The sequence below is a fragment of the Heterocephalus glaber genome, unplaced genomic scaffold (assembly GCF_053883595.1).
Source record: "Heterocephalus glaber isolate CG9 unplaced genomic scaffold, H.glaber_assembly_v1.0 deba00000621, whole genome shotgun sequence".
Taxonomy (NCBI): domain Eukaryota; kingdom Metazoa; phylum Chordata; class Mammalia; order Rodentia; family Bathyergidae; genus Heterocephalus; species Heterocephalus glaber.
In genome coordinates, this window is record NW_028258153.1 from 35,623,344 (window position 1) to 35,639,711 (window position 16,368).

The 16,368-nt window shown below is 45.3% G+C and overlaps 1 protein-coding gene across 5 annotated transcripts; it reads right to left on the minus strand.

Annotated features, from left to right (window-relative positions):
- Positions 1 to 2,535: 2,535 nt before the first annotated feature.
- Nfil3 (nuclear factor, interleukin 3 regulated) lies at positions 2,536 to 16,155 on the minus strand. 5 transcript variants are annotated; one of them, XM_087206374.1, is made up of 2 exons: positions 16,137 to 16,155; positions 2,536 to 4,382 (listed from the first exon to the last, which is right to left on the minus strand). In XM_087206374.1, exon 2 carries the CDS (start codon positions 4,220 to 4,222, stop codon positions 2,831 to 2,833), a length of 1,392 nt encoding a protein of 463 aa, XP_087062500.1. In that variant the 5' UTR covers positions 4,223 to 4,382; positions 16,137 to 16,155; the 3' UTR covers positions 2,536 to 2,830. The 5 variants fall into 5 exon arrangements, with proteins under 5 accessions (XP_087062500.1, XP_087062503.1, XP_087062502.1 ...); XM_087206377.1 differs by lacking the exon at positions 16,137 to 16,155 and adding an exon at positions 15,474 to 15,643; XM_087206376.1 differs by lacking the exon at positions 16,137 to 16,155 and adding an exon at positions 13,976 to 15,312.
- Positions 16,156 to 16,368: the final 213 nt, after the last annotated feature.

The window sequence follows — 16,368 nt, forward strand, 5'->3', positions numbered from 1 at the left end:
TTTTTTGATTCATAGCTGGTTGTGATGCTCCTTTTACTTTTATGCAGTAAAATTTTAAACCCATTCCCTTGAAATAAGGCAAAGTAACACAAAGGAAGACAGCCCAAACTGTGTCACCCTGGGGTGATATTCACAATGACTGCTGATATTCAGCAATTAATATGGGCCATGGAAGCTGGACACGGTGGCAGGCACTTCTAGTCCCAGCACTGGGAGGCTGAGGCAGGTGATTTGAGCCCAAGAATTGGAGACCAGACTGGGCCACACATCAAACCATGTCTTAAAACAAAAACCAAAACCAGGGGAAGTGCTATGGTTTGAAACAAGTACTTTCTTCTATGCTGTTCTGAGATACACAAAGATTTTCCTTGAAACAACTCAAGGGCTCCCCTCTTGCTATTATCCTTGTTCTTTGTCCCTCTTTCAGTTCCCAGGATGTAAGGTTCAGCCCACTCATGGAAAATGTAAATAGTTTTCTTAATATTTTCTCCTATTTTATGGCTGTGAAATCTCTCCTCTCCTTTGGAATGTTTTCTATTGTATCTCTTATCAAGTCTGCACCCATGGACAGAGAAGAGAAATCCCATTTGCTTCACATTCCACAGGGCATTCACTGACTCATAACAAAGGAGGAAACGAAAGCTTTTCTTCCTCTATTGGTATAGTACAGTCCCCCACTTCGACTTACAAACGAGCTCTATTCTGAGAGAACATTCCTGAGTTGGATTTGTTGGTAAGTCCGATGAAGTGAGTCTTATATACCTTTGACACAAATATACAATGTAAAGCATAAAAATGCCAAATACACACACAAGTAAGTCCCCAACTCTACTGTACTACTGTATACTACGGCACTGTACAATAAGCACACAGCAGCACAACTGTGACAATGTCTCACAGATGTGAGCTACTTCCGAAATCTGTTTGCATCTACGGATGTTAGTAATGTGACGTCTGTTCCTATCTGTGAAAGGTTGCAACTCAAATGTTCCTAAGTTGGGGGCTTAATGTAACTACCTTATAAATAGTTCTTCTCCTCATTGTTTTGTTTTTTCAGTGCTGAGCACTGAACCCAGGGCCTTGTGCACCCTAGACAAATGTATTCCCACTGAGCTACATCTCCAGTGTCTGGATAGTTTTTTAAATGTAGCAACCTGACTTTACATCCGATGTCTATTACAGTTCATATCTGCCAAAGTCTCTCAGACTGGTTCCTACTCAGTATTTTATCCGTCCTTTGCTTTACATTTTTAGGTGAGTCTATTTCAGGCTTCCCAATAAAAGACAGAAGAGAGGCCAATGGCCAAGCTTGGCCACATACTTTTTGTAGGATCCCAATTTTGGAAAAAAAAGTAGTCACTGCGGTCAAAGAACGAAGAGGGTGTTGTGAATGTGTTACAGGCACCTCCTTTCCATGCAAAGCACTGTGTAGTATGAAAGTACAGGAAGTTTAATGCAGCGCAGATGGGCTTTTGCTTGAAGCAGGCTTAGAGCCCTCAGTCATCCAGCCTGTTTTACCATGGGCCCCCGTGGTGACGGCTGGCTGAGATATCAGCACCTGTGCTGTGACTTCACATGCCTTTCACTCACTTCAAGTAGAAAAGAGGGCAGTGAGTCAACAGTGTTTGGGGAGTAGTCACCCACTGAGAAAATTGCCTCGATGGCACTCACTCTACTCCTCACAAGGGATGGCAGCCATCAGAGGCACACCTGGCCTGTGTGTGACACTTCCTTCTTGACACAGCAGAGCAGCCTGGACAAATAATCAGGAACATTCTTATCCCAGCTGATTGAGATGATGCTTTTTCTGGGCTTCTATAATTTGTAAACTAATGTCTGAATATAAAGAGCTATTATTTCTTTTTCATTAACAATTTTTTATTGTTTTGTTTTGTGGTGCTGGGGATTGAACCCAGGGACTCATGCATGCTAGGCAAGAGCTCTACCACTGTGCTACATCCCCAGCTTGTGAAACAAATTTTTTTAAAAAGTTGTTTTAGACACTCACAAACTCTCTTTCTCTCTATACGTATGTCGGTATGTGACAATTGATGTATTCTTTGAAAACTTAATTCCCTAGACTGTTACATTCTAGAATTGTTAAGATTTATAATAACATGAAAATGTCTCCATCCGTATTTTCTTCCACTCTTCTAAAACAGTCTTTCATCTAAGTGGGTCAGTGACTCAATTATTCACATGAATGTGTGATACTTAAAAGGAGGATGACTAAGGACAGGCTGGTTCCAAACAACGTGGATTTTTCTACTTAAAAACAAATATATACAGAGAAAACAATTTTACAGAAAACTATACATTAGGGAGTAATTTAGTAAATTGGTCTCAAATACAAGAAAATACTGTTTATAGCTAGGAAAAACAAATGATTTGCCGAACTTACACTTCAGTGCTCCTTTATTCAGAGAATGAAACTACTCCACATAAATAAAATATAGATACCTCAATAGCTACTTTTGTAACTTAAAATTGTCTGTTCTTTCTCTACCAAATCAAGCAAGCGCAATGGAGTAGAAGTTCTGTGTCTGTCACCAATCCTTTATTGAAACTGGTAACTTACACACTTTATAACAGAACAACAAAAATAACGTTCGGTATGTACAACCATCATACGGACTATCTGACTATACACAAGGCAAAGTGAGGACACAGCTAACCGCATCGTCTGTGCACACAGACACCAAACAGACAACATGTGCACATTACAGTGAAATGACATCACAGGTCCAGTGGAAACTCAGCGTAATACAAAAAGTACTGATCTATTGCAAATGACATCTCTCTCAACGCCCTGCTCCTGCTCAGTAGTCATCTACCCAGAGTCGGACGCAGAGATTGGTTGTGTGGCTATAAGTCTCTTCAGTGAGACCACCTCTGCGGATAAGTTTGCTATCCCCTGCTTTACGTACAAGTTCTCTGAGTCGGAAACTTTGTACCCATTGTCTTTAATTTCCACCACTCCAGTTTTGAAACCACTCTGAGTCTTGCCGCTCAGGTCTTTTGGATGCCAGTGTTCCGATCTGAGAGACCAATCTTGAATGCTCGTCACCTGCACTGAGAAAGGAGGGAGGGAAGAATGTACCATACTCGGGGCGTTATGCTTTCCGAGTTCAAAATGTCTTTTAGATGTCATGTCAACAGGTGAGGAGAGTTTTTGAGTGGCCTCAAACTCGTTATCAAAGGCTTCTACTTTGATCTGCATGGCTTTGGCTTTGATCCGAAGCTTGTGTGGCAAGGCAGACGAGTTCACCTCGGGGACTTTCACCACCGTGGTGTGCATGCATTTGAGCTCCACTGAGGAGTGGATGGGGCCCTTGGGGACCTGCTGCTCATCTTCCCCGTCAGAGGACTTTCCCACCACCGCGTCATCGGTCTCGGAGGTTCTTGGAGAGTTACTAGAGGATCTGTTGACTTGCAGGAGAGGAGGAGAGTGTGAGTAGCTGGCAAAAGAGCTCCCCATGTAGCTCTGGTAGATGGCAGCCGTATAGGAGCCCTGGTCGTCTCTCGGCTCCCTTGGGAAGGTCTCCAGCTCCACCGGCTCCTGCTTGATGACCTGGAACTTGCTCTCAGGACTTCTGCAGCTGCCCTGCACAGGACTCTCCTGCGCGTGCTCCCCAGAGGATGCCTCAGACATGTCAGACATGGAGCTCTGTGGAGAGTGCTTGATGACAGAGATACAGCTGCCCGACACCAGGCCAGGCTCGTGCTCATCCCCGAAAGCATTCCCGGATGTGGGCTTAGCGGTCTGGTAGTCTTGAAAGTACACAGCTGTGGAATTACTGAGCTTCTGGATCTCCTGAGCATATGCTGTGGAGCTAATTAAACCAAACTTTAATTTTAGGGAAAGTAGTTCAGCTTTTAAAGTGGCGTTTTCTTCTCCCAGTGCAATTAGTTTGTTCTCTAAAACCAGGTCATTCAGCCTGCGCTTCTCACGAGAACGTTTGGCGGCTTCGTTGTTTTTCCGCCGCTTCTCCCAATACATAGCATCCTTCTTCTCATCGGGAATGAATTCCCGTTTCCTCCGGCAGGCAGAAGATTTGTTTTTGCCCACACTTCCCTCACCCAGAAGGAGCTCTTCCGCTGTGGACAGGTCCTCCGGCACCTCGGGCAAGGCTGCAGTCAGCACCATCATCTTGTCCGTGTTGCTGGGACTGTCAACAGATGCCTGCTCCTTTTTGATGGCCTGCATCTTCCTCAGCTGCATCAGAAGCAGCCTTACCCTATATATACAGTGGAGGAGAACAAGTTATTTTCCCAGTATTCTCAAATGCTTTTAAAATCCATCAACAGTCTTCTCGTGTTCTACTTTCTGGGGAAAATCTGTCATGCTCCTTTTACTGAAGAGGGTAAGGTCTTCTGGTTATCTGCAACATACAAAAATAAATAATTACTCATTGGGAGAAATGTTGGTTGCCAATTACACATAGGGAATTGTGCTAAGCATTTGGAGAATATAAGCATAAACAAGACAGAGCTCTTTCCTTCCAAGAGTTTGCAACCTTAAGAAAAACTGAAGTACTCCAATATCTCTATGTAAAGCCATAAAGGTCCTATCTGCAGGAGGTTGTGTGGTCTAGGAGAGTAAGAAAAAGAACTAGATAAAACCACCTTTGAGCCAGGAGAAGCAGAGGATGGCTGTGTGTAACGAGAACTGGCCAGTGTGGCTGCAGGGGTGGGCTACTACAGGAAGGAAATGACAGGTCGCCCCTGGTTGGTGAGTTTCTAAATAACACTCACACATTGCGGCACTTCTGAATTATTTCAGATAACATTTATATGGTTGCTAAGCAAACATGCCTTCCTTTTCAAAGGAAATCCAACAAGTGACGTTCTCTAATATCTGTAAACAAGTTTTGCAATCAAATAGAATAAATCACAAACAGAGCTGAAGTTTTATTTCCAGAAAACTAAAACCTACATGAACAACTAACTGAGTTGTTGGTCTGTACCTGCATCTTCACGTGGACATCAGCCATCACATCTGCCTACTGGGCTCACAGCCCTGCAAACTCCCCAGTGACTCATCCCCCGCTCAGTTGACAAGGACCCTCTCCACACAACCAGCACCTCAGAAGCAACTATGCTTATAGATTAGAAATGTCCCTTTTTCTGATTCCTTCAAATTATTTATCAGAAGGAAATACTGAAGCCTTCAAAGTACTTCTCTGGATCCTGAAAATTCTGTCCTAATAGGATGCAGTTATATAGTAGCTTTGGACACTTACTATTCAAAGGGATTTTTCTTTTAAAAGTAGAGTACCCTCTCGAAACTCAAGACAATGTAATTATGGAAAATACTTCTTTCAGCTTTATAAATTAGTTTCAAATAAAATACAAGAATTCAAAACATAGAATCATCAACTAGTTTCTTTTCCCATGAGTGAAATATTTATAATGTGCATTTGGCCTGACATTTGCTTTTTTAAATTTTTTTAAATTGTGGTGCTGAGGACCAAACCCAGGGCCTCACACATCCTAAGCAAGTGCTCTACCACTGAGCTACACCTCCAGGTCCCTGACCTTGCTCTGATGTAAGATAATAAATCCATATTATAGGTCAGTAACACTTCTTTCATGGTAGTTTGGGTCTGTTTCTAGATGCTGATTCTCTGTCCAATTTTCTAGTTGTCAATGCTTTTCATAAAGTAGACCTGACCAGCAACTCTTTGCTAGGACCATCTGTACGGACTGGCACTCTCCATCCTGCCATATTAAAAAGATTTAATGTTTTTGTTTTATGTCACTATTTCTGTCTTACACATAGTTTCATAATGACTAGTAAGTTCAACTTTATCAATTGGTAAAGCCTGCCAGTCTCTTTTTACCTTTTCCAGTAGCAATAGAAGGCATGGTGTAATAATTCCAAGATCAGAAAGAATAAGGGGTTCCTTTAAACTGAGCCAATACACACCAGGCAATGTCTGGTCACAGCTCAGAGAAACATGTGACTATTAATTCCAAGTTTCTGTTTGTCTTCTGATAATGACACTTTAAAGGACAGAGGGCAAGGAGTGCGTCACAGTGGGCCGTGGTGTCACAGAAATGGAACCTCTATTGATCACTTAGGAAAACACGTTTCCTATCATTTCCACTTCGGTTCTATCTTCAAACATGAAGCCCCATTTTCCTTTCAGTATTAAATAGAGTCGTTCCTCCTGCTGAAGTTTGTATTCTGCGATTCGGAATTAGGTCTTCACCCTTCAAGTGAAATCAACGCAAAGCACAGAGAAAGAAATTCCAGCTCATGCAGGATGGTGATCTTGACCTTTCACAAGGTGCTTCTCAAACCTCCACTAAATCCTCAGGTGCTACTTTTTATTTTGTTTTCAGTACTGGGAAACAAACCCAAGACCTTTATATTTTGAAAAGGGGGTCATGCTAAGTCTTTAAGTTGCCCAGGCTGGGCTAAAACTTGTGATCCTCCTGTCTCAGCCTCCCAAAGTACTAGTATTACAGGGATGTGCCACCCTGTATGGCTAGTACTACTTTTTAAAACTTCTAGTTTTTAAGTATCATATTGTAGGCCTGGGGATTTAGCTCAGTGGTTCTGCCGCCTGCCCCCTAAGCGCAAGGTCCTGAGTTCGATCCCCAGTACCACACACACACACACAAAAAGTATCATATTGTACCCCTTGGACATTACCATTCTGGTAATCCATTACCTGGTTATTTTTTCCACTTGAGAGAGAGTCTATCTCTTGCATGGACTTTCCTGTTTCTTTAAAAAAAAAAATCATACTTCATTAACATACCCCTCCATTCTGTCTTGGTTAGCCTTCCTAAACTTTACGTGATTTCTCATCACACAGAATAAGTTGAAACCTTTTTCAACCTCCTGGCCCACAGGTGTACACGACGAACAGGTATAAACCTTGTACAGGTGGGGACTGGCAGCTGTCACCATGCTGTGTAGGGAAATAATCCTTTCATTTAACTAAAATAATAACTAAAATAATAATTTCATCTTAAAATTTCCTTAACCTTTTTCTTCTACATGTCTAAATAAGGTACATTGGATTTTTCATCTCTACAATTTTGTTGGTACATTAAACCTGAACACCCTGTAATTCTAGCTACGTGGGAGGCTGAGACAGTGGGATCTCAAGTTTAAGGCTAACTAGGCAACTAAGTGAGGCTGTCTCAAAATAAAATAAAATAATAATCATAGTAATAATAACAATAATGATCATAATAGGCTGGGATCAGCCCCCCTGGGTTCAATCCCCAGCACTGCAAAACACACAACTCCAAAACAAAACAAAACAGCAGTCTTATAGAAAGACTCGTTTCTTTTTCAGCTTCTTCCCACTTGCAGCTCACTGCCTGTTACTATGAAAGTATACAACTCACTGCTTTTGTAACTCCATCGGCAAATCACACACTCTGCTAGGGCATTTCTTGTTGTATTATTTATCAAAGAATCTTGTGGGAGTGGAGTTTATCAGCATTGTAGGGTAATGTGGAGGTGCTGGTTTTGTACACTGTGCATCTTCTAAGCATTTGCCTTTATGCTCCTGTGAAGGGGTCTTGGGCTAATATTAAAATATATTTGTATTCCAGCAACGAACTGAAGGAATTAGGTGCTCAATGCTGTATTGATGACCACCCATCCACCTTACAGAACAATGTCTGATAACTACAAAACTTTTGCATGGTTTTTTTCTTTTTGGTACTGGGGATCGAACTTGGGTCCTTGCGCTTGCGCAGCAGGCGGCAAAACCACTGAGCTAAATCCCCGGCCCAACAAAACTTTTGCATGGTTTTAAAAAATATTTCTGTGTGAATCCTAAAGGGGGTGTTTCACTTCTTAGTGGAGTCTCTTTATTATACTGGATTTATATAACATACATGCAGCGCCTACTTGTACTGAGTGCTGAGCTAGGGCCAAGGTTCAGGCTTAGGGTTGCACTGGCACGGGGCCTGCAGGACAGGGTGGTCACTTTCAATAGTGCTGCCTGTTTGGTACAGTGACAGTAACAAAAATAACCACTGGTGTACTGAGGTGCCCCCCCACCCCCAGGAGGGGTGGGCTGAGCTGCTTTATTTCACTGACTTTCACAGCAACCACTTTCAGATGAGAAAGCTAAGGCTCAAAGAGGTGATGCCACTCGTCTAGTACCACACAGCTCATTCGGTGGGAAAGCTGAGATCCCAGCCCGGGGTGGGCTCCAATCCCTGCAGCCCAGTCTTGTGGTCTCGGATACATGCAGTCCCTCCCCAGTCACCCTCATTTCTGAGTCACATACGCACCATCACCAGGGCACATTAGATCTTGTCCTAACTGCAGATACTGTCCTAACCCAACACAGGTAGCACCTAGAAGTGTTTTCCATCTTCCTCAGGGGAAGCTGGTACTTAATGAAGCAAGAAAACTTTATTTTCATATCTCTGAGGAAATTTTATCTCTTAGATACTACCTATGTCAAAACAGGGAAAAAGCTGTGGACATTGTCACCTGTGACTTCTTTTCCACAAAAAACCAAATGTGCATCTGTTTTCAACAAGGGCAGTGGCGGTATCTCCCTGACTCTAGCCTCTCATTTCATAGAGGAGAGGCCAAAAGACTGTGACCAGCCTGAGATCACACAGCAGTTAACAGAGCAGGGTCCAGACTGTTTATATCCTTTAATAATAAACTTAAATGAAAGCTGATGCAAAGGTCATTTACAACACCTTCTAAAAACATCAGCATATATGCTAACCTGATGACTTTATTTCAAATCTCAGTATTTTCCTTTATGATTAATTTAACAATTACTTCATCTGTGCGTCATCTTTTTGAATCAACATTTAATGCCATGGTACATTAGTCATTGCTTATGTTTCTCTGATGAATAACTGGCCCTAAATGCCAATTCTGTGATGTTTGGATATTTGGCATGGTTAACTCCATTACGCCTATTAGGTGATACAACTGCTTCTTAAGAACACAAATGAAAAGAAAGCTGTGAGAGTGGAGCCTGCACGTACCAGCTGAGACGCTTCTCCACACTAAAGTGACGGTGACGGTGCTGTCACTGCCCCATGCCTCTCTTAACATCACACTGCTGCTACAGCTGCTGAGCTTATTAAGTCGGATGCCCCAAACACTGCTTGTGATGAAAAGACCTGATTCAGAAATTCCTCCCAACAAATACAAGTTTACAACCTAAGCTGTAAATCAAATTTATCCTTGACAAGTTACTTAGTATTTAAGAACTGTATCTTCTTTCTTCTCTACTTGATGCCTCACAGAAATAATGTTGGATAGTTCACTCTTTTTCCCAGACAGAAGAGAATAAATTTGTTTGAAGCATCTAAAATCTTACCAATATCTCAGACCTTCTATTCCACTATGAAACATGTTGTGAGTAATTATCTCTTAAAGGGCATCTGTTGTTGCAACTGCTTCTATAATATATTTTGATTTTAACATTCTGTCAATATACGATGAAGTATGATTTGATATAATGTTTTGCAAAGATTTTTACAGAAAGATGTCTCATTTTCCTCTATTTTCTGAATGTATTGTTAACTCTCTCAGATGTTAACATAAATACCATTAAAGAAAAAGTTGTTTTTATGATACACCTAAGCTATGTTAAACTATAAATCATCTATCTCTCCACTAAGAAGGCAGCTGCTTTTTTTTTTTAGGTAAGTGCCATTTTCACGAGAAACAAAAATTAACCTATCAATTTTGTAGCTCTTTATACTTTTAAACTAACAATACTAGCAAAATGTTAGCCTATACTTTTTTTTAAACTGTGGGTAAAATCCAGGATGTTTACATCATTGAAATGCTTTATTTTTATGAGTAATAAGGGAATCTAGTATTTAAAAGCAAAATAAAAGAACTCACATGTTCAACGGTGGGAGGATGGAGGATGCAAAAGTTTAGTCAGAAACACTGAAGTTGCAAGGGAATTTTCTAATCTCACTTCAAAGGAAAAGGCTCTTCAAATGGAGAAATCTACAGTAAAATTCTCTAGCTGTCCCCCACATCTGATAATATCATTCTGCGTCAAGTAAGAAACTAAACCTCACGTTAGAGAAAGATGCACTGGACCAGGACAAGGAGTGCAGGTACGTGCCCCACCACACACACTTTGCCAGCATTTACTCCACCACAGCTAAACGCTGACCTACTTATTTCCTATTTGGGTACATCTGCAAATAAGTGTTTCAGAACCTGATTGAACTTACTATAAATGAAAATATTTCATGTTCAACAAACATCTATTTGAAATTTGGATTTAAAGTTAATAAAAATAACCATATTGCATTTCATCACAGCACTGACGCAACTCAGTAACTGAAATATGCAAGTGCATTTTGACATTCTTTGTAAGAGACTGATGTTTGTAACCTAATGCACAATGAACTTAATTCTGAAAATTGTATAGAAGAAGAGTAGGCACAACAGCACATAAAGACAATCAGTTGGCTGTGGTGGCACATGCCTGTAATTCCAGCACTCTGCCAGGCTGAGGCAAAGAGGAGTACAGCCTGGGCAATTTAGCAAGACCCTGTCTCAAAGTAAAAATAAAAAGAGTGGGTGTGTAGTTTGATGCGAAGGCCCTGGGTTCAATTCCCAGTACCCTAAAATAAAAAACAATTCACTTCATGTCTTGAAAAAGAGAGATACTCTCCACTACAGAAGGAGAATAATGGTGGGCGGGCAGGTGGAATAGTAATATATATTTTTTAAATCTACAGAAACTTCAAAATGGAGATCACGACTCTTCTTGAAATGTCTGAAAAGATAACTGACCGGCCTAGCAACTAATCAGAAATCTTAAGGAACACCAGCAAACCCTCAATCACCTAGTTGAGGGCTGTGATGAACAAGTACTTACTATATGGAATACAGAAAAATGCTGGGGGGAAATGGTGTGGGCTGGGGAGGGACAGGGTAGAGAAAGTTCAGAAGAATCATCCTAATTCTCCCTAGGATGACTTTTTAATTTCTCGTTAACTTTTCCCTTCAGCAGATGATTGCAAATGTCACTGATTTTACTATGTGCCTTATGAATACAGTGGATTAAAAAATGTTTATTTTTAAGGTTTATTTGAAGGCCACTTAATTACAGTTTAAGATCCCCCGAAAGTTAATAAAAGATACCATGTTCTGATAACTAAAAGGCTTATAAACATCACTCTATTGCAATGAAACTGAGGCCTCAAAGCACAGATTATTAATGAATGGCATCTAGTAAATCCCTACTAAACTTAAAAACAAGCTTATGCTCTCTAATTAAAACTGTATGAAAAAAATTTTAACTACAGGAAAGTTATTTGCAAAGAAATGTGAAAGATAATTGGAGTGATGGTAATAAAAATTCATTTTGAAACTGTGAAACTTATGTAATGTCTGTGATCAAAGGTCAGTGTATTGCAACATTCTCATACAAGTCCAATCTGGATAAAAATCAACTGAAATATAATTTAGAAAAATAACAGGATACCAAACAATGTGCTAACCCTGTGAAATACAGACAAACCTTACAAAAACAACAAAGTGAGGATTATAGGAAATTTCAATGACATTGTTTCTGTTATATTTGAATTGAATCCCAATGTGTGCTCATTCAACAGAAATTAAAAATACTCAACTTTTAACAGTATCAACGCCATCTGGATTACAATGGAAATGATGAAGTATGTGCGATTTTTAACTTGGGTAAAAATAAAGCTGAGGCACTATGACTGCACCTTTTCCACCCCATGCCCCAGCCACATCTGCATTTCAGAATTGCCTCTACTGACAAGGGGAAGGTCAACTGGAACAGTCCAAGCAGGGTGAGTCAGGCGTTGCTCAACGTGTGAAAGGGCTCTCACAGAGCGTATTAATTTCCAGGGTGTTGCATCATAGTGATGTTATAATCGCACTTCACCAAGATAAGCTCTAACACAGAAAGGAAATTGTTTCAAAAACTACAGTGATCTTGCATTCATGCTCACTGAAGGGATGGAATAGAAGGGAGGGGGATGACATGCACAGCTGCCCATCTTTTAAGCTCTGGGCTTGGGTTACTACTGGTGAATTTTCCCGAACTCCCACTTCCTTGTGTATAAAATGGACACAGGGACAGTCCTCCAGCTGTGCTTGGCACCTGCAGTGTTTAGTCAACCTCAATTCTGAAGAATGACCAGTGTGAAGGTAATGATGAAGGTAATACGGTTCTAGCTTTTCACCATTCTTTCTGAAGCTCTGTCGTGTGTTGCAAGTATCAGTGTGAACTGGGTGAAATTTAATTTTAGGTGAGTCAAAAACTCAGTCTGGGAGGGCTTGGCCTTAGTTTTCAACCACACAAAGCCGAGCACCCCCTAACCAGCCCCTGCTGACCTCAGGCCTCCTTTTAGAAGCAGTGGGCACTCAGGCCCAAGGATACAGGTCATAGAAAGTTCCAGAGAACTGGACAGGGCCTGGCTCTTCTACCAACAGCAATTCTTTTTTCTTCAAACTTCCCCAAAACACCAACCCGGGAACTAGGGCATTTGAGGGCCTCTGACCCTACTAGAAATTCCCTTCCACTTGAAATTAACACTTATTTTCAGAAGAAAAGCAATCCACCATTTTAACAAGAAATTATCTCAAAACAGGCTTTCACAGGTCTAACACCAACATCAACCCTCAGTCACCGCCCAGAGGCTCAGGCACAGGAAAATGACGGTGAATTCCTCACAGGAGCTCAGGGTCCTGGTCAGCATGCATCCTTTAACTGCCCGGCTCCCTTCACAGGTTTTATTTCTTTGGTTTACCCCGGAGGCCGGTGGAAATGGGGCAGCATCAAAGCTCCCCCTAAGGAAAAGCAGTCGGCAATAAGGGGGAAATTGACTGGGGAAGGGGTGTCCACAGGATTCCCCGGAAGCCAGGCCTTCGGTCTGTTTTCAACAAAGGGTAGATCCCGTGGCCTCTGGAACTCAGTGTAAATCCACGTGCATGAGTCCAGTCCTAGAAGTCAAGCCGGGGTGAAAGCCCTGTGCGGCACTTTTAGCGTGGGACAGCAGTGGCTATACAGGGTTGCGGTTTTGTTTTATTCTGAACTTGGTGGACCCGCGTTCTTGTTAGCCTCAGACCAAATAAAGATTTTAAAAATTAAACAAGAAACAATCAAGCTGGGCCCTTCCTTTCCATCCCTACCAACCTCGGAGGGTCCTCTGTCCCAGCTGCTGCAGACACCAGGAGCCTCTTTCCCTACGTGAACGACGGAGGAGCGCCTGGCTCTGAAACGCAGCAGGCTTCTGAACAAAGGTGTCTGCGGCTTCAGAAACGCGGCCTTCGAAGGCCTGGGCCCGCCCTGGATGTCCCCTTCGGCCCGGGCGCACTCACGCGTCCCCGCAGTCGCCTGCAGCTCCCCGAGACCCGCCTCCGCGGGGTGGGCGGCGCAGTGGGGCCTCACGGCGCCAGGACCCCCACGCCAGAACAAAGGAATGCGGGAGGGGCTGGGAGCCGGCTGGCCACGAGCAGCCAGAGTCCAGCAGCCGCCCGGGGCGCGTCCCCCTCAAGGTCCCCGCCCGTCCGCGGCCTCCTGGTTCACAGACCTCGGCTGGCAGGGAGGGGCGCCCACCGGGTGGGGGCGAAGCGCCCCTGGAGGTCGCGAGCCGAAGGTGGCGCCGCGCGGCCCCCTACAGGCCCGGGGCTCCCGCCCGAGCTCACCAAGTAGGTTGGGGTCTGACGCTGGGGGCTTCTTGCAAAAGAACCGCAATCATTCAGAGTAACAGAATTTGTTCTAGAGATGAATCTCTATGATTTCCCCCCACTCCCTCGGCCCCCAAATCCTTCACACTTTAACTATTTAAATATTACGTTAAGGAAAGAAATGTTCATATGCATGTTATTATATACATGTATCTTCACATAACTACACCGCATAGGCTCCTAGAAAGAAACTAAATATCTGGGTACTTCACATATTCATGTACCCTCACATGAATAAAACTAGGTTATCCAGACAAAATACAATCTACTAACCCATATTTGTTTCCCATAAATCGTTGTCTGGAGGAAAAAAAATACGATGCGAAATAAACACTTCTGACCTCATTAGCTGTTGTATTTACAAAAGCCATGAACAGAAGATGACACTTGGCCATTCCCCGCTGTTCTCAGAGAACAGCAGTTTCCTAAAGTGTCCTTTAAAAAGATAAATGGGCGTCAGCATCCAGCAAACCCCTGGGCGCTGCGAAATGCCTTCCTAAAAATACAATCTTATCAAAGGTCTCCGAAGGCGTGGAGTTAAAACTACAGCAAATGGCCTTGAACTTGTATTTGCACACAGCCCTGGAGAAAACACCAGAAATAGCACCGAGGCCACAATTGTTAAAATGTGATAGGGCTAAATTTAGAAAATTTAGAAGAACGCACATTTCATTTAGGGCGAAAGACCCACATTTGGCAGCATGAGCTAACGCAATGCTTAGCCGCTTGTCTACTTTGCTGTTTAAAATATCCTTTAAAAAAACCCTGTTATAGTGACATCTTAAACGCTGAGATTGTTCTACTTTCTTTGTAGCAAGATTATAAAATCACGTAATTAGCTCCCTCTTTCTACTCTCACTGCCAGCAAATTCGGCAGTTACATAATGTAACATTTCCAGGAAACTATTATGTTATCTGTCTTGAGTCTGAAAAAGCAATGACAATAAGGTGAGAAAAAGGGCTGATCCGATGGAATGCATTACAATTAGGAAGCCCAGGGGATAAACGTCACAATGGTTGGTCCCAGATTTAAAAATAACAGCTCGGAACCTTTCAAGGAGCGACCCCCTCCCCCTCGCCTCCAATACCCAAGATCAGTATTCTACCCCCAGAAACACTTCTTTTCAAGTTGTGCAGACCGTTTTATAAACAGGTTTATTTGGGGTTGGTTATAAATGTAAATAACGATCCAAAGCCCAACGCTGCGCTAAAATTACCCGATCCTTCCACCCAGATGCGCACATTCCCACAACCGGCCCGTAGTCCGTGCCAACATTTCACCGTGGGCAGATTATGCAATATAAAAAAGGACAAATCCACAACCTTCCCGAGGGCTTGTAAAACAGGCTGAGGACAACAGGGTGAAAAAGATCCGTGAGCGGCGCCGACACCCACGGCCGCCCCACCGCGCCGCCTCCCGTTCCCTCAAGCCCGGTTGGGGCGCCCTGAGCTCGGCCTCTGCCCGGCGCGTCTGTGCTCCTGTGGGAGGGCGCAGCCTGCCGGCGCCCGCTCCGCAGAACACCGGCGTTCCCGAAACCCCGGAACATTATGCAATAGCAAGGGGCGAGCCCGCCGGACTACGTGAGCCGCCGCACTCGCACCGCCGCCTCTGGGCAGCGAGTCCCGAGCTGACAGGGCAGCAAAAGTTTCCGGAACGCGCGCCCCGCGCCTCCGGCGCCGCCGCGGCGACCCCGCGCCCGGGCCGGCCGCGCGCTCGGGAGCGGGAGCGGCGCAGGCTCCGGGCCCGGCCGGCGGTGGGCGGAGCACTTACCGTGTTCCTGCTCTCGGGCCGGCGCGGAGAAGAAAGGGGCGGCCGGGAGCCGCCAGCGGGCCTCGCTCGGGCCGGGCCGGGCCTCCGGGGCCGCGGCGGGCGGTGGCGAGGGCGCGGCGCGGGAGGCAGGCTGTGCGCCGGGTACGCGGCGCCGTGGCCGCGCCGAGAGATGTGTGTTAGTAGGTCAGTTCCGAGCGCCGCGCGACGTCGCCGCCCGCCAGCCCCCTGACGGGCGGCCGCCGCCCCAATCGCCGCACCCGAGCCCGTGCCCGCCCCCGGCTTTAGCCAATGGTTGCGGCCGACCGGGGCGGGCTCCTTGCGGCCCCGCCCCTGACACGGCCCCGTTCCCCCCCCCCCCCCGCCCGGCGCGGCTGCCACTCCGCGTCCCTCCCTGGCCGGCCGCGGCCCCGGTCGCTCCCCGGCGCCCGTGAAGACCAGCGCCCGCCCGAGGGCAGCGGACGGCGGCGCCTGGGGAGCGTGGAGCGGAACCCGGGGCCACGTCCCTAGCGCCGGGTGTTTCGGGAGCTCCCTGCGCCCCCGACCTCGGCTCTTGGCGGAGGCGCTTTGTGTCCCCGAGACCTGTTACGGGCTAAGTGCCGGTGGCCGCGGACCCCGGGCGTGGGGCCTCGGGGACCCTGTGTACCGCGCCCGCGCGGGCCTCACCGTGGGGCGGCGGGGGCGCTGCCGTGTGCGCTCGCGCACCGGGGCGCAGTGCTGGCTGCCGGGAGCTCCTCAGCGCCAACCGCCCCCTGCACGATTGGGGTGAGGAAGACGGCGGTAGGCTTGTTGCGTAACACGGCTGTGAAACCAGGCTCTCGAGGTCCTCGTCCCCACCCCCGGCGTGGCCACGTGGAGCTGTGGCTCCGGAGCGCGGCTTTCCTGGGGTCTGGAGAGG

Excerpts from the sequence above, each read along its gene's own strand:
- Nfil3 (XM_087206374.1), bottom strand. The coding sequence starts at position 4,222 with ATGCAGCTGAGGAAGATGCAGGCCATCAAAAAGGAGCAGGCATCTGTT.